The 24,117-nt window shown below is 36.5% G+C and overlaps 1 protein-coding gene and 1 pseudogene across 1 annotated transcript; both read left to right on the top strand.

Moving 5' to 3' along the window:
- The first annotated feature begins 651 nt into the window (after positions 1 to 651).
- LOC111192038 (GTPase IMAP family member 7-like) lies at positions 652 to 7,536 on the top strand. Its single transcript, XM_049473919.1, has 3 exons — positions 652 to 688; positions 5,867 to 6,157; positions 6,857 to 7,536. The coding sequence occupies exons 1-3, from the start codon at positions 652 to 654 to the stop codon at positions 7,534 to 7,536; spliced, it is 1,008 nt and encodes a 335-aa protein (XP_049329876.1).
- Positions 7,537 to 15,478: 7,942 nt separating this feature from the next.
- Positions 15,479 to 24,117, top strand: part of LOC111197399 (interferon-induced very large GTPase 1-like) — a 30,722-nt pseudogene continuing 22,083 nt past the window's right edge.

The raw sequence follows: 24,117 nt of genomic DNA, 5'->3' as shown, positions 1-24,117 counted from the left end.
TTTATGATAATTTCCTTTAAAGGAGAACTCTAAACAACACTAACTATTGTTGAATAGCCCACCACTGTTCTCCCGCAGCTTTCCAAGATCCAGCTATTTTGTTCCGTGTCCAATGTTCTTAATGCCTTGTTTTAAATGTGAGGGCTCTCCGGATTCTACCAATGAGGTTTAGAGCTACTTTGAGCTGGATAACAATGTAAAAAGCGATTTATCTGTAGTAAAGGTTAGTACACTTTATCATGTGTATATCAGTATACATCAGAGGTCAGACAAAATCAGGGTCTGTAAATACAAGAGTAAAACAAGCAGGGAAAACCATCAATACTCAGCAAAAAGTGTCAGAATTGAGATTGTATATATAGTAAGTGTAACAGGTGAATCAAGACTCAGGTGATTTCCTGAAAGTGCCATGTGCAGTATCATGTGATCATGAATGGGAGTGACGCAGTGTGTGGTGCATCGTGGGTGATGTAGTCCGGTGACTGGAGAAGCAGGTGGGGCTGAGTGCGGGAGAGACAGGAGCACCTTCTGCACCGGGCGTGACAATCTACCTGCTTTCACATCAGTATGGGTGTGCATGCAATTTTTACTTTCAGTTCTGTGTGTATTTAAAATTTGTTTCCTCTTACCTGCAGATTCATTTTTGACTCCATGGCCATGGAGAACACTGGGGAACCTCCATGCCTTGGTAAGAAATTGCTTTCAATATAATATACAATAATATAATATAATACATTAGTATATTCACTTTGTGATATGTAAAGGCTTTTGACATAATGCAGGACTGTACAGCCCAATTAAACTATGAATTGATACAAAATAAAATAATGACCACAATTTATAATAATTTTAAATACAAACCAAAAGCAGGTGTTTCGCTGGTTATGATTTGCTTTCACTAAAACACATAACAGGTTAATTTTAATTGTATTATGGTATCATATTAATTATCCATTAATCATGCGGTTTTATTTAACTGTGTGGGCAGTTTCTCAGACAGGGTTTAAGTCTGGTCATTGACTATTTTTGAATGGGGATTTTGAATTCCTTTCCATTGAAAATCCCCTTTTAAAAAGCTGTGAGGTGCCAGATTAGGCTTAATAGATTTAACAAAAAATCCTGTCAATTCTGTGATTGCTGTCTTGTTGCTGCCATAAAATGTTTTTTAAATTATAATTATTTGAATTTTTTTCAAATAATGGAGACGACATTGGAAGTGAGCTTTGTTTAATTGAGATTTAATGCTGTGCTACCTTACCCACACAGAAAATAATGTCTAGCTTTTCCTTGTGACACAGGTCCCAAACCACAAATTAGGAAAAATAACATAATAAAAGGTAAGTTTTATTACATTTATATTAAGAACAATGTAAATTGACTACTAAATATAGTAAGACAAGGTAAGCAAGGAGGAAGTGTAAATTTAAAGTTTTAAAATATCAGTGCTTATAAACTTTTGTTATAATGTGTTCAGTCTAACATGTGATATGATTTTGCTGTTAGTCACAATGTACATAGCGTCTACGCATTTTTTAAATTAAAGTGAAATTAAAGTTACTAAATTACTGGGCAATGTAACAAGGCTGTAACAGACCAAACCTGAGAAGAATGTGATCATGCAGGGCAAATTTATTATAAGGACCTCAGGCAAAAATATCAGGCAAACAAAACAAAAGCAGGCAAAAGTTCAGAAACCAAAATAGACTATAATACAAGAATAACACTCAGAAAAGTTGAAAAACAAGACCTTGCATTGATTTAACAGATGAGCAGACTTAAATACACTAACTAATGAGCAGATAAGAAACAGGTGTGCCTCAAAACTGAGGCAAGTGCGACCTCTCAAGACGGGGAGGGGTATTGCATGGGTCGCTCCTGACAAAGGCACATTCTTTGGTTAATCAAAAGATAAAAAAAATAAAAGAAACCATTGACGTGCCACTTTGCTTCATTATGATTGTAGCTATTAAAGAATTTGTCTTCTACATATTCTTACACAGTGCAGAGATCACAGTGTTCTCAGTCAGGACACAGAGACTCACACACAGGAAAATACATCTGAGAAAACATTCAACACATTCTACAAAAGTTTAGATTAAGGATTATTATATATTAAATAATATAATAAGATAATATAATTATTATTCTTTTAGAGTGTATGGATAGAGTAAAATTAAACGTAAAATTAGGCATGAAAAGTTGGGATGATTTTGTTCAGGACTGTAAGACACATTGAAGGGAAGTCAAGTGAAGAGTAAAAATAGTCAGTGGAGCAATATTACCTTCCACCAGGACTAACACATGGAATATGGAGCAACAATACAATAAAGACTACAGAAATGGCAAACATAGAATGTGGAAAATGAACTAGTAATTAAATACTACAATAAAAACACAGCAGATATTAGACATTTAAAAGACAGGACAGTGCAGTGATAAGGTGCAGAGATACAGTGTGTAAGATGCTATGACATATACAGCAGATATGTGCAATGTCAACTTATAACATACGTGAACACAGCAGTTACTGCAGTTGAAAATATACAGTACTTAAGTAGAAGACAGTGTTACAGGAGCAATTATTCCTGTTAGAAGGAGAGTAGGTAAAAACCAGGAGCATCAACAGAGATAACGTGAGAGAATACTGACCTACTTTTAACTCACTACAGCTCCTTTTTAAAAATCAAAGAGATGCTGATATGTGTAGAGCAAAAGCTGCTTAGAAAGGTTTTAAAATGTACAATTCAGTTATTTTTTAGCTGCTTATTTATTCACCTAAATGTAATTAACTATTATAATACTGTATATCTCTTACAACACTAGACCAGTTTATTATAGCTGCTCCTTTATTCACTCTATACATTATAAACTATTATAATACTGTATATCTCTTACAACAATAAACCAGTTTATTATAGCTGCTCCTTTATTCACTCTAAACATTATAAACTATTATAATACTGTATATCTCTTACAACACTAGACCAGTTTATTGTAGCTGCTCCTTTATTAACTCTAAACATTATAGACTATTATAATACTGTATATCTCTTACAACACTAGACCAGTTTATTATAGCTGCTCCTTTATTCACTCTAAACATTATAAATTATTATAAAACTGTATATCTCTTACAACACTAGAGCAGTTTATTATAACTGCTCCTTTATTCACTATAAACATTATAAACTATTATCTTACTATATTATATATAAGATGTAAATTTTAGCAGACTTTGATCATATTCTGATCAAGGGTTTACTTAGTAAAGTCCAAGTAAAAAACTGGATGTTCTTTATTGTTTTAGGAAACATCTTTAATAATAATAATAGTTATGACTTGGGGACTTTTATTATGAAGCCCAAAATGGCAGATTAGCCATAGTGGTGATGCTCACTGTTTTCCAATGTAAAAATAATCACTAATGTTCGATATTAGAATGATGTTTCTGTCCTGGCTAGATAAGGTGAGTTTTGATGTTGAATATGATTAGTGTCTGATGTCTGTACTTTAATTTGGTCTTCAGTTATTAAAGTCAGAACAACATGGTATCAGCAGTGTTGGGAGTAACGGCGTTAAAATAAACGGCGTTACTAACGCCGTTACTTTTATCAGTAACGAGTAATCTAACTAATTACTCTGACTGTAACTATAACGCCGTTACCATTTTCGACACTCCGTTACTGCACGTTACTTTAGCAGCTGAATGAACTTTTTTTTAACTTTGCGCATTCAGACAAAGAGCCCTATCATACACCCCGCACAAGGCGTGTAGCGTGGCGCTTTGCCACCCGTCAACAGTCTATTTTTAGGCCTTGCACGCGTCCTTAAAATAGCGTTGGACTTTGGAATATATTAACACCGATGGGCGTGGTGGTCTGGAAATGATGTGTGTTGAGGTAAATTTCTGGCGTGTTTTTATCTTGGCGGCGGAAAAAAGCTTAGCGCGTTTGCTCACCCTGCGCTCCAAAATACTCCATACCATCACATCTTTACCACATAAAAATAAACCACACCCAGAGCCTTCAGCAATCAACTATGAAAAAATATATATACTTAAAAATCTGCACTGTAACTATAAATTATTATTAGTTATATTTATTTCTGTCAGTTATAAGGATTTATATTTATGTTTAGTACACAGACTAAATAACTGTAACTAGGCATTCTGCTGTTTAAACATTTCAACAGATGCTTATTCTCACTCAAATGCTGGAGTTTTGAAATGGAAAATTAAAAGAGAAAATAACTTTGACTGAACATAAATTTATTTTAGTTAACTTTGCTATTATTTAACTGAATTTCACTTTTATATCTGAAAAACAAAGCACATTGTCAATCTGGCACGTGGTGCTGCCCGTCAATTATATAAAACTTAAAACATTTGAAATACACAGAAATATAACGCTATATGTTAGCATTCGTTTCTTATCACCAGGGCAAATTTATTAAAATATTAAATATATTAATTCATGAATTAAAATCTCGTCCAGCGCTCTGAAATGTCAGGCACGCAAAGTGGTGCTTGGCGCAGCGGCGCGGCATTGCGCGAGGAATAACCTCTGTCTTCTAAAAAAAGTTTTTATAAATAAGATCTGACAAGTATACTAAAATTAATGTTATTAAACTTACTAAAGCCAACAAATGTACTGTTAATTAATAAAGAGAAATCAGGCAAAATGCGCTGCGCCTCTCTCTCTCTCTCTCTTTCGCAGCGCGGAGCTGAATTCAGCGCGAGGCTATAAATAATTTACAACTCAGTTCAGTTAAATAAAAATAAGTAAGTGAGTTTTTTAATGGATTTAAATGAGTTTTTTTTAACGGATTGTTGTTTTTGTCCATTCTTTTGTTTTGTTTATATATACATTTATTTCTTTGAGTGTGGTTTGGTTTGTTTAATTTTTATCCCCAGACGTGTATTTGTTTTTTCCGTTTTTTTTTTTCAGTATTACATGTCTTAGTAATTTTCTTTGGTCATGTGGAGTTTTTCGTTTCTTATTTTTTTTATTCGTTAGACTATATTTTTGTCAACATTTTGGGTTTATTTTTGTTTGTTATTTTTCTAATAATAATAGTAATTACATCATTTATTTTCTTTATTTATTTATTTTTACAGGGCGAAGTAACGCAATAGTTACTTTTACTGGTAACTAGTTACTTTTATAGTGGAGTAACTCCGTTAGTAACGCAGTTACTTTTTTGGAGAAGTAACTAGTAACTATAACTAATTACTTTTTCAAAGTAACGTGCCCAACACTGGGTATCAGGTGGTCAAACAGAGCTTTTCTGTTTGCCCCAGTGTACTATTAATCAGCATAATCAGTAGTTATTTTTTTGCCATTAATGAATCAAAATGAACGCATTAATGTGACAGCTCTAATTTTTACGATGCCGTTTCAGGGCCAGTCTTAAAAGATAAACACTCAAGACTAAATGAGATTAAAATCAGATTATTACGTGAACAATACTGAAATATTACAAGAATAAAGTCATAATATTTTGAGAATAGAGTTGTAATATGACATGAATAAAGTCATAATATTACGAGATTAAAATCAGCGTAATAGTAAAGACGTAATATTATGAAAATAAAGTTATAATGGGAGCATCTACTCTGGCCCATATTCAATCTTGGCACTCTGAAGCACTTGCACATGTGAGTGTCACCACAGGGTTCAGGGCACTATTTGTTCTAGGCTGAAAATAAATGGTATATGTGGAATGAAATATTTGTACCTTGTTCAACAGAGAAATAATGATAGAAATCGTACAATGGTAAATTAGGATATTTAAATAAATCATAGGGATAAGGTTAATGTGTTGTTGTATTCATTGTACAATAATTTTTTTTTTCTTCATTGTCCAGTGTGTAAGAATCTAAGAATTGTCCTGCTGGGGAAGAACAGATCAGAGATCAGCAGGGTGGGGAACTTCATCCTGGGCGAAAATGCCTTTGATACTAAAGCTCCACCTCCATCAGTAGAGCAGCACAGTGAGAAAGCTGAAGGAACGGTGGAGGGAAGAAACATCACCCTCATTAACACGCCTTACCTGTTCCATCCTCAGCTCTCTGAAGAAGAGCTGAATCAGAGATTGAGAGAGTGTGCAGCTCTGTGTTCTCCTGGACCTCATGTTCTAGTGCTGATTCTACATCCAGGTGACTTTACAAAGCAAGATTGTGACAAAATTAGAAAAATATGGAACGCTTACAGCACAGTCTCCATGAAATACACTGTAGTGGTGACTACAGGCGAAGGCCATAGTTCAAGTGTCCTCTGGTCTCGATTCATTAATGGGAATAATTTGAAACAGTACAGATATGAAGACATATCTAAATTTGAAAAAGATCAAGTTTCTCAGCTTTTGAGGAGCATAGATGAGGTGGTTAGAGAGAATGGAGGAGATCACTTGACCTGCAAAATGAATGAATTAATGGCAGAGAGGGAGAAGCGCCCTGCATTATTGCGGAGAGGCCAAGCTCACTTCACCAAAACAGCAAAAATATCCAACGATGAAGATGCTGGAATGAAGAGCCAAAGGGACAACCCTAAACCAAAAGGTAAACTTTAAATGTCTCGTTTTTAAAAGCTTGAATGGAAGAAATCGGATTCTAGGAAACTGTCTAAATAAATGTTTATTGAAAAGGTGCAGAACTATACCAAATGTACTATTTCTAATGATCATTTTTTTTCTAATAAGAAAAAAAATAAAATGCAAAGTTATGCAAACAGGGATGTGCACCAGATAGATTGTGAAGAACTAATGTAATAAAATCTTGACACTCTTGTCTGTAAATAGCACAAATACATATACATTTTAGTGCATTCAAATTTTAATATTTCCCTAATTTTTACAGTATCTGAGTTGAGGATTGTTCTGCTGGGGAAGAGCAGCTCAAAGATCAGCACAGTGGGGAACTTCATCCTGGGCGAAGATGTATTTGATACCAAAGCTCCGCCTCCTTCAGTAGAGCAGCACAGTAAGAGAGCTGCAGGAATGGTGGAGGGAAGAAACATCACCCTCATCAACACGCCTCACCTGTTCGATCCTCAGCTCTCCCTGACTACACTGAATCAGAGAGTGAGAGAGTGCATTACTCTGTGTTCTCCTGGACCTCATGTTCTACTGCTGATTCTACATCCAGACAACTTCCCTGAGGCAGACAGACACAGACTGGATCACATCCTCCGCTCCCTGTCTAAAGACCCGAAAAAACACATGCTAGTAGTAACAACACAAAGGCGGCAGGCAGTCTTCAGTGAATATATAGTTGATGAGAACATCAAACAGATCATCACTGCATGCAACAAAAGGCATTTCAAGTTTAGCAGCGAGTGTAGCCGTTCTGATCTACTGAAAATGATTGAGATGATGGTTGAAGAGAACAGGGAAGGGCAGAGTAAACAGGAAGTTCCACCAACAAGAGAACTGCAACATCTCAAACAAAAACCCCAAAGAGTGTATGAACAGCCTGTGAGAGAGAAGAAAACTTCTTCACCTGCAACTGAACTTAAAAGCATTGAGAAATGTAAGTAGAGTTGTTTAAATGTGTGAAATTGTGTCAGAGTAGTGTCAGAGTAGTAGAGTTTGTTGTTGTTCTTCTTCTTTGTCTTCTTATTATTATTCATTATCATTGTTACTTCCAATAGTATCCCAATATAAGTACAAGCAGTATCAATGAACAAGCAGTAATAGTTGTTCACCCTCATATTACTACCCCATAAACAGCAGGATTACACAGTTGGTTCCAGCGACTAACACATGGTGGCAAAAACCCTTATGGTGAGTATTATATTTCATTTTATTCAAAAAACAACAATGCTCATTTTACTCAAACATATACCTATACATAGCAAAATCTGAAACTGATTCAGAAACTGAAGCAGTATTTTATTGTTTTCCACACACACATACAATATGTTGTCATTTAAAGAATTTATTTGCAGAAAATTAAAAATAATCAACATAATGAAAAATATACAGTGCTTTTAAACCTTAAGTATGCAAAGAAAACAAGTTCATATAAATTTAGAATCAACAATGCTAATGCCTTAAGAATTCAGAAATCAATATTTGGTGGAATTGCTCTGATTTTTAATCACAGCTTTCATGGATATTGGCATGTTCTCCACATGTCTTTCATATTGCTTTTTGAGTGACCTTATTCCACTGCTGGCACAAATATTCAATTGGAATGTCAGTCAGCAACCGCAGGATGTGAAGTGGGGTGAAGTGCATGGACAAAACAGTACAGAACAATCTCTTAGAGGTAGGAATCGCTAGAACAAAGACCTTTAATGAAAAGTAAAGAAGAGTCAGGCTGAAGTCTGCAAAAGACCATAAAAATTGTAGAGGACTGGAGTAAGATCATCTTCTCTGATGAGTCCAATTTTCAGCTTTTCTCAACACCTGGCTGGCTAATATTTAGATGGAGACCTGCAGAGGTGTACTTGCACCCACTGTGAAATTTGGTGCAGGATCGCTGCTGATCTGGGGATGCTTCAGCATGGCTGGAATTGGGCAGTTTTTCTTTGTGAATGATGCATGAATCAAGATGCATACAAGGTTTCCTGTGGGGACTGTTTTTCTCCATTCCACACAGCTAGATCAATTAAGATGTGGATGTGGATGAAAGACCACCAGATCAAGACATGTCATAGCCAGCACAATCTCGAGACCTGAACCCCATTGAAAACCTATGGAATGCAATAAAGAGGAAGATAGATGGTTACAAGCCATCAAACAAAGCTGGGGTGGGTTTCCCGAAAGCTTCGTAATGCTAAGAACTTCGTTAACTCGTACTTAAGATTGATCGTTAATTAACGTAACGTAAACTCGCTCACAGATTAACGAGTGCCCTGACCCAGTCGTTATTTTTAAGAGCTTCTTAAGGGGATCTCGACTTGCAGTTCAGCACCTTAAACACCAGGGACCACCAATTTTGAGGGAGAAAAAATATAATTTCCGTGGTTGAAGCAATTATATTATGTTACTATTAATTATAATCAATTCTATAATTATTATATTATATTATATTATTTCCCGTGTCTGCGGGTGCTCCGGTTTCCTCCCACAGTCCAAAGACTTCAGGCTAATTCGATGTCGGATAAAAATTGCCCCTTAGGTGTGAGTGTGTGAGTGGATGTGCCTGTGTGTCTGTCTGCCCTGCGGCGGATTGGCGGCCTGTCCAGGGTGTATCCTGCCTTCCGCCGATGCCGGCTGGTATAGACTCCAGCCACCCCCCGCGACCTTTAACGGATAAAGCGGTTGACGATGAGTGAGTAAGTGAGTGAATGAGTTATATTATATTATATTATATTATATTATAATGCCAACTCTGTCTGTGGCTTGTAGTCTAACTGGGCACATTGGAATTGACCAATCAAACCCACGAATAAATAATTAAAATCCAGTTTCCTGCAGATGATGTTCACGGTCTAAGCAAAGCTGCAAAGTCACCAAGTCTGTGGATTCTGTAATAGGCTTTTACTGTGGAATACACGCAAATATACACACTTCCAACCAGGGAATTACAGCACAACACAATATATTTCCATGATATTGGTAAAATTCCTGGTATTGTAGGTCTGGTGCAGGGGACGCCTGCGGTGTCTTTAATCACACCTACACGTATTGGAAAGGGTATCAGTGAATGTGCAGGTAATATTTAATATTATTCCTTAAGCAAGTGCTTCTAACCATCGTTGTGGCCGTTCATCTGGGCAAACTCTGGGGTGTGTCAGCTCATAAATACCAATCAAAATTTGGACACGTCTCATTCAATGTATTATTATATTATTTTTATATTATTGTAACCTGTAATGGGGTTATGGTGAGTGAAGCTGGCAGTGTACTCTTGAGGCTCTCCAGTAGAGGGAGGTAGTGCACTACAAATGTCTTAAGGCTTGCAGGCTTTGGTTTAAGTCTCGTGAGACTTTGTTTAACTCTCGTTTGGTTAGAAGCGTGCAGCCGCCATTTTTAAAAGGCTCATGGGATCTTGCCCAGCGATCTTTTTGGCTCACTGCCAGGGATATGTGCAGGTAGCACGGAGGGCTGAAACTTCAGAGCAGCGTTTTTGGTACTTCATTCGGTTGGTTTGGAGTGTGGTAGGGCTGGAGAAGTCAGCCGTTGTGCACCAGTGAATCCGGTACACATTGTGGGAGTCCAGATACAGTGTGGAATAAGAGCCTATTTTGTAGTGAACTGCAGCCCTGTGTATGCCGGTGAGCCAGTGTGCATTGTGGAAGTCCAGATACAGCAGTAACATCCAGTAGTGGACAGCAGTAACAAGGGAAGTGGAGCCCTTCCAAGGCAGATATATAGAATGTTTAGAATATAGGAGTATCCCTGGCCAGTGAAAATTAATTATTGTTCTTTCCTTCCCCTTGAAACTTTTAATAGTAAAATATATTAAAGATTGGGTTTTAAAGGTAGTAAACGTTAATTGACTTGAGTGCCAATTCTGTTTTAAATTAAAATTGCATCACATTCAATTGAACCAGTTGGACAGTGTGGGGCCTGGTGGGAGGTGGTATTATTATAATCTCGTGTTAACTAAGCTGAGGTACAAGTCGTGAGGGTTCTCTTTTGGGGTGGAGTGTGTTTTCTTTAAGGCAAGGCAAGGCAAGGCAAGTTTATTTATATAGCACCTTTCATACACAACGGTCATTCAAAGTGCTTTACAAATTAGAAAATACACAGAGAAATCAAATAAAAAAATAAAAATAAAGATAAGTCAAATTAAAAATATGTAAAAGAACAAAAAGAATTTGAAATAAAAATAAAATAAGAATAAAGCATGAATAAAACATACATGATTAAAACAAAGAGAAGTAAAATTAAAAACATGTAAAAGAACAACAAGGAATTGGAAATAAAATTAAAATAAGAAAAAACATAATATAAAAGTGCCGTTACAGAATAAAAGTGGGCGGAGCTGCAGTGTTTTAAACTGAGCTGAAAGCCTGATCAAACATGTAGGTTTTCAGTCTGGATTTAAACATGTTTAGTGTTGGAGCTCTTCTAATGCTCTCTGTTAACTGGTTCCATTTAAGAGCAGCGTAGTAACTAAACGCTGCCTCTCCGTGTTTAGTTTTTACTTTAGGCAGCTCTAGCTGACCAGTTCCTGATGATCTGAGAGTTCTGCTCGGCTCATACTGCTGGAGCACATCAGATAAATATGCTGGTCCTGCACCATTAACACATTTATACACCAGTAACAGTACCTTAAAGTCTATTCTGTAACATACTGGTATCCAGTGTAGGGATTTAAGGATGGGGGTGATGTGCTCCCTTCTTTTACTTCTAGTCAGAACTCTGGCTGCTGAATTCTGAATCAGCTGAAGCTGTTTGATGGTCTTTTTTGGGAGTCCAGTTAGGAGTCCATTACAGTAATCAATCCTACTAGAAATAAAGGCGTGGATGAGTTTCTCCAGATCTGCTTTAGACAGAAAATCTCTGATCTTATTTATGTTCTTGAGGTGATAAAATGCTGATTTGGTGACGGCTTTGACGTGACTGTTAAAAGTGAGATCAGAGTCCATTTGTACACCAAGATTACGCACTAGTTCTTTAGATTTTAGACTTTTTGAATCCAGATAGGTAGCTAGTCTGTGCCTCTCATTACTATTCCCAAATAAAATAACCTCTGTTTTATCTTTATTTAACTGCAGAAAGTTCTGTCCCATCCATTTATTTATCTGCTCAAGGCATTTACACAGTGAGTCAATGGGACCATAGTTGTTTGGGCAGAGGGCCATGTAGATCTGAGTGTCATCTGCATAGCTGTGGTAAGATATCCCATAGTCACGCATGATTTCACCCAGAGGAATCATATATAAATTAAATAAGAGTGGCCCAAGAATTGAACCCTGGGGTACACCACAGGTCACTGGCACAGTCTCAGACACATTATTTTCCATTTCCACAAAGTATTTCCTTCCTTGAAGGTATGAACTAAACCATTTTAGGACAGTTCCAGAAAGTCCAACCCGGTTCTCAAGTCTATCTATGAGAATGTTGTGGTCAATGGTGTCAAAAGCAGCACTGAGATCCAGCAGTAGTAGAATAGACATTTTTCCTGAGTCTGTGTTTAAGCGAATGTCATTGATAACCTTAATAAGCGCAGTCTCAGTACTATGATTGGGCCGGAAACCTGACTGAAATTGGTCTAGACAGTTATTTATGGACAGAAAGTGCATAACTTGCTTGAAGACAATTTTTTCAATTATTTTTCCAATGAATGGTAGATTAGAAATTGGTCTGTAATTGTTTAATAAGTTTGTATCTAAATTTTTCTTTTTTAAGAGAGGCTTCACAACGGCTGTTTTTAATGAATTTGGAAATTCACCCGACATGAGTGAGGTATTTACTATTTGAAGAATGTCTGCTGATATTGAGTAAAACACATTCTTTAAAAACTTGGTTGGTAATGTATCAAGACTGCAGGTGGATGATTTGAGATGTCTCACTGTATCAATTAAAACTTCTTCATTAATAGTATTAAACTGGGACATGTTGACTATGATGCATGGTTTTGGAGAGCACATGGGCTCCTTGGTGGATAGAGATGTACTGATGTCTTGCCTGATATTGTGGATTTTAGTATTAAAAAATTTAGCAAACTCATTACATCTCTCAGTTGAAACTAGTTCAGAGGTCATATATGTAGGTGAGTTAGTTAGTCTGTCAACCACAGTGAAAAGAACTTTGCTATTGTTAATATTATTGTTAATAATGCTGGAGAAGTAGGTTTGTCTACATGTGCACATTATTTTATTGTAATCACGCAATCTATCTTTAAAAATTTCTTTGTGAATGTGAAGCTTGGTTTTACGCCATCTGCGCTCAGCCTTTCTGCATTCTCTCTTTTGGAGCTGAACTGCAGCATCATTTCTCCATGGAGCTTTCTGCTTGCATGGCATGGTTTTAACTCTAACTGGTGCAATCTCATCTAAAACTCTAGCAGTTTTTGATTTAAAACTATCCAGCAGAGTATCTACAGAGTCTGATGGTTTGCATGGTGCAGAGCACACTTTGCTCACAAAAAGTTCAGCTGTCATGTCATTTATCTGCCTTTTCTTGTACCTAATCTGTCTGGTTTCACTGTGTATTGAAGTCCACATTTCAAAGAATACACAGTAGTGATCTGATAGTGCAACATCCTTAATAGAGGCTGATATGTTGAGACCCTTTGAAATAACCAAATCCAGGGTGTGACCATGACAGTGTGTGCTTCCAGTCACATGCTGAGAGAGTTCAAAAGAGTCAAATACATCATAGAGTTCTCTGGCATAATTATCCTTGGAATTATCAATATGAATGTTAAAATCACCAGCAATAATAAAATGATCAAATTCAGTAGAAATAAAAGACAGCATATCTGTAAAATCATCAATAAAATCAGCATTGTACCTTGGAGGCCTGTAGACAATTATTAGTAATATTCTTGATGTCCCTTTTAAAACTGCACCTAAATATTCAAAAGATGTGAAGTCACCAAGTGATAACTGCTTGCATTGGAAAGTATCATCAAACAGCATAGCTACACCTCCACCTTTCTTGCCGGTACGTGAGACATTTAAAAAGTTAAAGTTTGGTGGAGCCGACTCAATTAATACACTTTCAGCACTACATGAATTTAACCATGTCTCTGTTAAAAACAGAAAATCAAGCCCATAATTTGTAATAAAATCATTAATTAGATAGGACTTGTTTGTAAGAGATCTGATATTTAGCAGAGCTAACTTAATAACCTGTGTGTTTTGTTCCAAAGCCTGTGGGTTACAATTTACATACTGCAAGTTGGATATATTCACATTATGTGACCTATACTCTCTGTTCTTTCTGCTTCTGATAAGAACTGGAATGGGGGAGATAATTGGCACACAGGGTCCGTACTTGTTTTGAAAACATGTACTGCTGACTTCACCACTGTAGCAGCACGGACCCAAAATATATCAGTTTGCTGGATTACTTGTGGCGGCCTCTTCCCTTATGGTGGAGGGAGGTGGGAGGGGCTCCTGCTGGTGAAGAAGTCGAGAGCGGAGCAGTCTGTCCGGTGGTTTAGGAGCTTGTCTCTTCTTTTTGGGTTGTGGGGGGAGTTTGTTTAATTTTGAATTTGTTTGATTTTGAGTTTGTTGTGTTATCTATTTTATTTATATTATTTTTTTGAAGTATTTGGTTATAATTGAGCCCTTAAACTCTTGTAAACTCTCGTTTATTTTCTTTTGGGGTATTATACTACCAGTTTTCCCACGTTCATGCTACCAGGCAATTAATTCCTTTATTAACACTGCCAATTGTGGATTTTGGGTCAATTCATGTGAGCAAATGAGTGGTTGTTTTTATTTTTATTTTTATTTTAGATTTTCTAATAAAGACACATTGTGAAACGTCATCATCTCTCTCTTATTTCACCTTGGGTAATCCACCACTATTTATCCAAACCTGAGTGGGGACCGAGTCAGTTGGTACTACCTACTACCCCTAGGCAGTAGTGTTGTTTGTTTAATTGCTTTGGGAATTATTAGAGGGTGGTATTGTATGGGCCTAGTGGTTTGGGGGCTTACATTATTAATAATTATAATAATAAATTAATTTTACTATCAATATTACTATTAATAATATTAGTATAATATCTATTAATATAATATATATTATTTATATATAACAATATATAATAATAATATTTTTAAAAAAGTAAAAAAAGTTTAATGTTTTAAAATAGATTAGATTTTCGAGTATTTATTTAGTCATATGTGTTTTTAGAAGTATTTTATTAATGCCAAAGTACATCCTTTTGTTATTTAAATATTATAATTTGTATAATGTTGTTGATTACAACACATTTCTACATTTTTAGGGTGTAGTAGTGAATAAATACTGCATATTGGCAGAATCGATATTTGTGGATCGATTGAGTGCGCTGTTTCGGGGGAGGAGTCAACAAAGACGTTCTTTAACCTCGTTCGTTAATTTTCGCTTTGCGCAGCTGTTTGGGAAACACTCGCAGAACTGGCTCGTTCTTTACTCACGTCATTCGTTAGTTCGTTCATTATTCGCTGAGGTTGAACGTTTTCAGGAAACCCACCCCTGAACTGTTTTAATTTTTTTTTGAGCCAGGAGTGGCATAATTTTACCCAAAAACAATGTGAAAGACTGGTGGAGAGCATGCCGAGACATATGGAAGCTGTGATAAAAAATCTGGGTTATTCTACCAATTATTGATTTTGAACTCTTCCTTAGATAAAATTTTAGTATTGTTGTTGTTTCTAAATGAATATGAACTTGTTTTCTTGGCATTATTTGAGGTTTGATAGATCTACAGCTATATGTTTATTTGACCATTTCTCATTTTCTGCAAATAAATGCTCGAAATTACAATATTTTTATTTGGAATTTGGGAGAAATGTCGTAAGTAGTTTATAAAATATAAAACCACAATGTTCATTTCACCTAAATATATACCTATAAATAGTTAAAGGTATAAAAAATGATCAGTTTTAATGTCCTCATAAAACTCTATAAAACTCCTAAGTTCCTACAGTGCCAACTGTGTTCTCTCTCAGGGTCTCAGAGGCTGAACCTGGTTCTGTGTGGGAGTAACAGAGAGCTGAAATCCTCCATATCAGATCTGATACTGGGTCAGAGAGAGCTTAGATCAGAGTCCAGATCAGTGTGTGTGAGGAGAGAGTCAGAAGTATGTGGACGTCTGATCTCCCTGGTGGAGCTTCCAGCTCTCTACAGGTCTCAGCTCTCAGAGGAGGAAGTGATGCGGGAGACTCTCCGCTGTGTCTCTCTCTGTGATCCTGGAGTTCATGCTTTTCTCCTCGTTCTCCCTGAGGGACGCCTCACTGATGAAGATAAGAGAGAAATGGAGAAGATCCAGAATATCTTTTGCTCTAAAGTTGATAATCATTTAATGGTTCTTTTCACCACGGAGCATGCTGTTAGTGGGAACACAACAAATTTTATAAGACATAACAAAACCGCCAAAAAACCTGCTGACAGTTCTGGACAAAGGTACAGAATATTGGAAACAAAAGTGGGGAAAAACTCCAAACAGGTTCCAGAGCTATTGGATGAAATTGAAAAAACAGACAACAAAGCCATATTCTCTATACATGTATGTACAAGCTCAAGAGGAAAGAGTTCAACAACATCTTCAAGAAAGCCACAAAGAAGAACTGAGCTTAATGCAAATGAAAGTCCAGGAATTAAAGGAAAAGCTCCAGACAGAAGGTAGGCCCTTTCATTTATAAAATAAGCAAGATTATCATTATTATTATACATTTTAATAACAACTAAAATATATAAAGAAAGGTCTTAAAATATATTTGATTGGTAATAAGCTCAACCTCATATAAACTACAAGAATATAATATATATATATATATATATATATATATATATATATATATATATATATATATATATATATATAATATATATTTAAGTAGTTTAATACTATCCAAAAAAAAACTTCATTTAATTGAATAGACATATCAGTCTTTGGATTTTAACTGCTAATGGTAATTCAAAAAACACAATATATATAAAAAAAAATATTGCACGATTTAGTACAATAACACTTAATATTTTATGTCATTTTCAGGTTATGAAGATGAACCACTGGATTCAACTTGCTTGAGGATTGTACTCATTGGAAAAACAGGAAGTGGGAAGAGTGCAACAGGAAACACCATCCTGGGAAAAGATGTTTTTGTGAGTGAAGCTAGTATGGTTTCTGTAACAAATGTTTGTAAGAAAGTAGTTGGAAAAATTCAGGGAAGGACAGTTGCAGTTGTCGACACTCCAGGACTCTTTGATACCACACTGTCAAATGAGGACGTCACAGAAGAAATTCAGAAGTGCATCTCACTGTCAGCACCCGGACCCCACGCTTTCATCATTGTGCTGAGTGTGGGAAGATTCACCAAAGAAGAATGGGAAACTTTAGATCTAATTAAAAAGATATTTGGTCCAAAGGCTGCAAACTTCAGCATAGTGCTGTTCACCAGAGAAGACGATCTCAAAAATCAGCCCATAGAGCAATACATAGAAAATGGTGACGGTAGAATGAAGAAGCTGATCCGAGATTGTGGAGGTCGGGTCCTGGCCTTCGATAACAAAAACAAAGACAGCAATCAAGTTTCTAAACTGCTAAAACAAATCGAAAATTTGATCAAATCAAACAAAGGCCAACACTTCACAAATGAAATGTTCCAAAAGGCAGAAATGTCCATCAAAAAGAAAATGGAGGAAGTTCTAAAAGAGAGAGAAAAAGAGATTGAAGCTGAAAAGGAGAAACTTTCAGCTAAATACAACACTGAAATGGAAAAAATTAAGAAGACACTGCAGGAAGAAAAAATAAAATCTGAAGAGGAAAAATGGAAAATGGAGAAAAAATTCAGCGAAAAGGTTGAAGCTTTTCAAAAAAAGTTTGAGGAAAAAGATGAAACAGAGAGGAAGAAGCGGGAAATGGAAGACAAAACAAGATCGACGGAAGAACAAAAGCAAATGCAGAAACTGCAGCAGAGAATTGAAGAGCTGGAAAAAGAAAATACAAAACAGAGGGATCAATTTGAGAAACAGCTGAGGGACAGAGATGAAGAGGATAAAAAGAGAGAAGAGAGGTACAAACAAGAAAAAGAGAAACTGAGAGCTGAACAAAATCAAACCCTAGAGGATCTGAAAAAGAGACAGGATGAAGAACTTAAAAGGAGAGATCTGGAGGAGCACAAAAGAAAAAAAGTTGAAGAAAATGAGAGACAGACCTGGGAGAAAAAAATAAAAGAAGCTGAAAATGAAAGAAAAGAGATACAAGAGGATCTTAAACGACAACAGAAGGAGTGGGAGGAAGAAAAGAAACGACAGATGAAAGAACGAGAGGAAAAAGACCGGCAAAGAAAACTGGACCATGCAAAAGAACTTAGAGTAATACAAGAAGAACAAGAAAGAATGAGAGAGAAATTTGAAAAGGAGAGAGAACAAGAAAGATGCAGGAAAGAGCAAGAGAAAAAACAGTGGAGGGAAGCAGAGAAAAAAGAGAATGAGCAAAAAGTGAGAGAGTACGAAGAAAAGAAACGAGCAGCAGAAGCTGAGATGTTAAAAAAGAAGGAAGAACTGGAGCAAATGAAGATGGAAGAATGCGAAAAACGAAAACAGGAGGATGAAAAAAGAAAAGAAGAAGAAAATGAAAGACTGCAGAAACTCAGAGAGGAAATAGAGAAAGAACTGCAGGAGGAGATAAAGAAGAGAGAGAGTGAAGACAAAGCTATTAAAGAGAATGAGATGAAAAAGGAGAAAATGAAAAAGGAATTTGAAAAGAAAATGAATGAAATTAAGCGTAAATATGAGGAGGATGCCAGAAAGACAGCTGAGCAGTTCACTGATTACAAAGACAGGAAAGACAGATACATCCAAGAACTGATTGAGGAACATCGAAAAGAGTATGAAGTTTTGCAGAGGCTGCTTGAAATCGCTGAGCAAAAGAAATCTGTTGAAATCAAAGACCTACATGCAGAACTCGACAAGTTAAAAGGTCAAAAGAAGTGTGCGATTCAGTAAGACTAAGTTCAAGTTCTGGCTCTGATTCTATAGACCTTTTACTTGTTCTTTTTTCTTTTCTCTAACGCCAAAGACAAGAAACTGTTTTATGCTTGATCCTCCAAATCTGTATATGCTAACTAAATTCTGTTTATCAAAATATTTTTCTTCATTTATGATTTTTTTTTTTTATCGTAGTAGTGCCTCAAATGAGACCATTGTTAATTATTTTGTAACACTTGGTGGTTGTTTAGCATGTTCCAGTGTGCAGAATCTATTTTCGATTACTTCTGAAATGATTTGTACTATGTAATAGTTTAGCATGTTTGATTCAGAATAGAAAGTGATTTTTGTCTTTGCATCTAATTTTATAAACTGTTTATTTAGTTTATCTAACGTTGTAACCCTCATGTATGGTCAAGCAAATTTTAAATAAAATAATTTCATAATCTGCTTGGGTGTTTTAATTGTGTGCACATATTTAGAACATTCAGAATAAGGTCTTTTTAAATAAAAGTATTATATTCAGTTGTAAATTTATGATTACATTTAAATAGTATTGCCAGACCACTCCTCTTCACCAAAATAAGGATACAAATTAACCGGCTATATTGTAAGGTATGTTTCTGTATGGTGTTTCAAATTTGTGCTCAATGTGCCCCCTTTTGACTTTGAGCACCTGCTCCTCCAAAGGTCTCTGCACGGCCCTGAGATGGAGGAACTGGAGAGCGTGGGGAAGAGCGCTGAGGAGAAATTTAAAGAGAAGGATCTTCAGCTGATAAAAAAGATGGGGAAGATAGAGGAACTTCGCTTTGGACAAAAGCGTCTGCCAAATGTAATGTAATGTAAAGGAACTGGGAGAATCTCAGGGAGAAACAGAAAGCTCAAAAGCACACTGTAAAAAAATGCTGTGAAATCCACAGTAGTATACTGTGTTCCTGCACAATTAACTACTGTAAATACTTTTTTACTGTAAATACAGTTTTATACTCAGAATGCAGCCAAAACCACAGTAATTAACTTGAAAATGTCAAAAATCACAGTAATAATCCTACTACTGTAGACAATCACAGTAATACACTGTAATAATGCACTAATGGACAATCAAAAGGGGGCACTAGTCATTTGGATTTATTTTAGATTCAACCCACCTACAACCTGAAGAAGCAGAAGAAGAAAAAGAAGAAAAGGAAGAAGTTTGAAAAGTGGAGCAGCACTAAAGCCACCATTCCATGTAAGTATCACAATACTGAACAATACTATCTCTGACTACCTTTATAAAAACTTTGGCTTGCCCTGAGATCCTCTTATTAACATGATTTGCTAAACAAACCAGTTTGGTGATTGTGTATATTAACCTTAATTTTCATTTCTGTTTGGTTTCTTGTCAAAATGAATCCTGACTCCAGCAAGTGCAGTGAAAAGTTCATGTTGTTCTTCACTTACTGAAGAAAAAAAAAAGAGTATTGTTTGCTGTGTCTCTGCAGATTTTGTTTAACAATAAAACGTCATGCAGTACATGGCATTAAAGAAATGCTTATATTTAACAGTGATTTAACACTGACTGCAAAATAAAGCAGTAAGGCAAGGGTGTCAAACTCATTTTGGCCGAGGGCCACATTGGCATATTGGCTGTCCTCTGAGGGCCAGATGTAACTTATAAATGTAAGAAAATGTAACCAAATGTAATATAAAATGAATGTAATTACTCCTTAATGTTAAATAGGTTAGACTGTTGAAGGCTACTAAAGACTATTAAAGGCGGTTGGAGGTTATTGGGGGAAGAAATCAGTAAAGGCTGGTTAGATAAGTGATTCACGTCCTCGTCCTTTACTGAGGTGAAACTGCGACTAGCGCTGTCACAGTGATGTTTATTAACATCATTAAAACAGATTTTGTCAGCTATTGTCTTATAAATATTTACACATAACTTATATCTCTCCTAAAAAGTGTTTATTTTGGTCAGTAACACTCTTCGTAACACAAAAGGCATACCGGTCTTTCGCCTTGAAGCACAGCCGTCCGTCTGCATCAGCTTCTCTTTTTCTGGACATTATGGGATAAACATTTGTATGTCTCAATTCCACCCGCAAAGTTACGCCTTCCCTCCGGCAGGGTTTCCACATCAATGACTACACTGCCATGTAGTGGCAGTAAGCCGTAACTTTGCGGGTAATACAATCGACAAGCATTGTGGGAAACGCTTCTGACCTATTTATTATAGACACTAAGATTTTACAAGCTCTCGCGGGCCACATAAAAGGACGTGGCTGGCCACATTTGGCCCGCGGGCCTTGTGTTTGACACATGTGCAGTAAGGTATCATTCTGTTGTGAAAACACTACACTGTAAATAAAAACACAATACATATAATTATGTTTTGTTAAGTCTAGTCACTTTTCAGTCTTTTTCACTTGATTCTTCTACCTGAACCTGCTCTTTACTTTAGAAAAACAACCCAAAATCCATGGCTGACTGAGTGGCCACACACAACCTGTCATGTTCTATTATTCTGTACCATTAATTATCTGATACACATACAGACAGTACTAGTCTAGCATCTTACCTTTAAAATTAACACACAGGGCAGCCAACAGGACCACAGATATATTATCTCAGTCCACGTTTAGCTTAACCGAGACAAACGTCTGTTTAAAAAACAAAAACAAAAAAAAATTTACTTTCACTTTTAGGAGTGCTGAAACTCATTTTAGGGGTACTTGAGGGGTACCACCCACCCTCTTTAAACATGGTCTTGTTTCATTCGTTCTTACCTCTAGCCAGACAAACAGAGAGCTTTGGTGTGCTGTCAGTCAATGCAAAAACACTAAACCAACCACTGTAGCCTGAGCTAGTTAACTAGACCTAAGCTAGCTAAGCTAGTTACTTGACATTTTCTAGCAATTTTGCTTCACACACTGGCTTTCAGCACTAATAGTTTAAATTCAAGAACACAAAAATAAGTCTGTACTGTTTGTTTTAGGATTGGATTAGATCTATTTTCATCTTCAAAAAGCTGGTGATGCCCCCCTCAGCAAACGTAAAATCCTAAAATCACGCAAGCAGCAGTCTTGGTACTAGGATGCAGAACAATTAGGCCAGCTAGCTAGCTAAACAATTTAAAAAAGTGAAGACTAACAGAGTAAGCAGTAAATCTATCTAATGAGCTATCTAACTAAGTAACATTAGCTAAGCTAGTTAGCTAGTTAACACAGCACAGATATTCTCCTCCCTCTAGGGACAGCAGCAGCAGACAGTTGACTTCATATTCCACATTGCACTGCGATAAGAACGCTGAGGCTGAACATTTGTATTATACACAGAAAGCCAGTTAAACAAGCAAGAATTGACTAGAACTGCAGGCAAGTTTTACTTTCCATACAGAGCTTCGTAGGTGAGGAGAGGCTGCAAAATGAAAAATACATAATAAAAACACATACAAGAACATTCCCATATCAGCTACTAAAGAATTAAAACTTAGATTGGCAAGGTGAAGGGTCCTGAGTAATAACGAGCAGGTTGTGGGGTTGAGGAAGGAAATGGTGAAGGCTATTAATAGCACTACAATATTCTTTCTACAAGATAAATAAAAATTATGGATTCTCTGTTAGGTTTGTTTGCTTTGGGTAAAGTGGCCATTGCCGATTCATGAAGTGTACATCGGCGCCGGAAGTGAAAAAAAAAATCACTTTTGAGGTGGGTGCAAGCCATAGGTTTACTTTAAAATTATTATTTTTTTTTATATATATTCATATTTTTTTTTATTGGTTTCGTTTTGGGGTAGCAAGCTAATAAATAGCTTTCAGTTTATTATATTAATTTATTTAACAGTTAGTTCCAAACTCACAATCTGATTGGTTTAGAAATATGGCGCCCCTGAAGAGACATGGGCTGTGACCGAAATGGCTCCCTACTCCCTCATTAGTGTGACGTCTCAATGTGGATGAGTTCTCATCACCTAAAACTCAACCCCAGCAAGACTGACCTTCTGTTCATCCCAGGAACTACGAGCCTTCACAACAATCTCTCCATCTCTTTCGAGAAGTCACTGGTCACTCCATCAGCAGAAGCACAAAGCGGCACGCGGCAGCACGACTCGTCTTCAATCTTCCGAAGTTCAGTCATGTGACTCCCTTGCTGCGTTCCCTCCACTGACTCCCTGTTGCCGCCCGCATCCGATTCAAAACCCTAACTCTGGCCTACAAAGCAAAAAACGGACCAGCTCCTTCATACTTGATGGCGATGGTCAAAGCCAGATCTGCACCAAGAGCTCTTAGAGCTTCCAGTACAGCTCGGCTCGAACCTCCATCACTCAAAACCCACAGAAAACAGACATCCAGACTCTTCTCTGTGCTGGCACCAAGGTGGTGGAATGAACTTCCACTGGATGTCAGAACAGCAGAATCACTCGCCGTCTTCAAACGTCGACTGAAGACACATCTTTTTAAAGAGTTCCTAAACTAAAAAAAAAAAAAAAAGGTTCCTAGGGTTCTTAACATGATTAAGTTCTATGTATCTCTTGATCCTAGTCTACAAACTAGCTTTGGATATCTTAAGTAACTTTGAAGCACTGTTGTAAGTCGCTCTGGATAAGGGCGTCTGCTAAATACCATAAATGTAAATGTAAGTGTAGTGTTGCGCTATTTAGGGAGACACTATGTAGTTCAATAATTAGTGGTGAAACATGAGTGAATTCGGACGCTCCGTCATCATTATCATGTGCCAGCACCAGTCGCAGAAACACGCACACAGGTGAGAGAGGTGTTGAGTCGTGTTTAAAACTCCATAAACACACTGAACTGATCTCCTAAAACTAAACATTCCTCACTGAAATAAAGTAATTACTGTTAGCTAACCTAGCTACCTAAAACATTCCTCACTGAAATAAAGTAAACATTAGCTAACCTAGCTAGCTAAAACATTCTTCACTGAAATAAAGTAATTACCATTAGCTAACCTAGCTAGCTTAAACATTCCTCACTGAAATAAAGTAATTACTGTTAGCTAACCTAGCTACCTAAAACATTCCATACTGAAATAAAGTAAACATTAGCTAACCTAGCGAGCTAAAACATTCCTCACTGAAATAATTATCGTTAGCTAACCTAGCTAGCTAAAACATTCTTCACTGAAATAAAGTAATTACCGTTAGCTAACCTAGCTAGCTTAAACATTCCTCACTGAAATAAAGTAATTACCGTTAGCTAACTTAGCCACCTAAAACATTCCTCACTGAAATTAAGTAATTACCGTTAGCTAACCTAGCTACCTAAAACATCCCACAATGAAATAAAGTAATTACCATTACCTAACTTAGCTAGCAAAAAAATCCTCACTGAAATAAAGTAATTACCTTTAGCTCACCTAGCTTGCTTAAACATTCCTCACTGAAATAAAGTAATCGTTAGCTAACCTAGCTAGCTAACACATTAATCACTGAAATAATTACCATTAGCTAACTTAGCTACCTAAAACATTCCTCACTGAAATAAAGTAATTACCGTTAGCTAACCTAGCTAGCTAAAACATTGCACAATGAAATAAAGTAATTACCGTTACCTAACTTAG

This window comes from Astyanax mexicanus, unplaced genomic scaffold (genome assembly GCF_023375975.1).
Source record: "Astyanax mexicanus isolate ESR-SI-001 unplaced genomic scaffold, AstMex3_surface scaffold_48, whole genome shotgun sequence".
Taxonomy (NCBI): domain Eukaryota; kingdom Metazoa; phylum Chordata; class Actinopteri; order Characiformes; family Acestrorhamphidae; genus Astyanax; species Astyanax mexicanus.
Note: the sequence above shows the minus strand (reverse complement) of the source record. Positions and strands in the feature narration are given on the sequence as shown.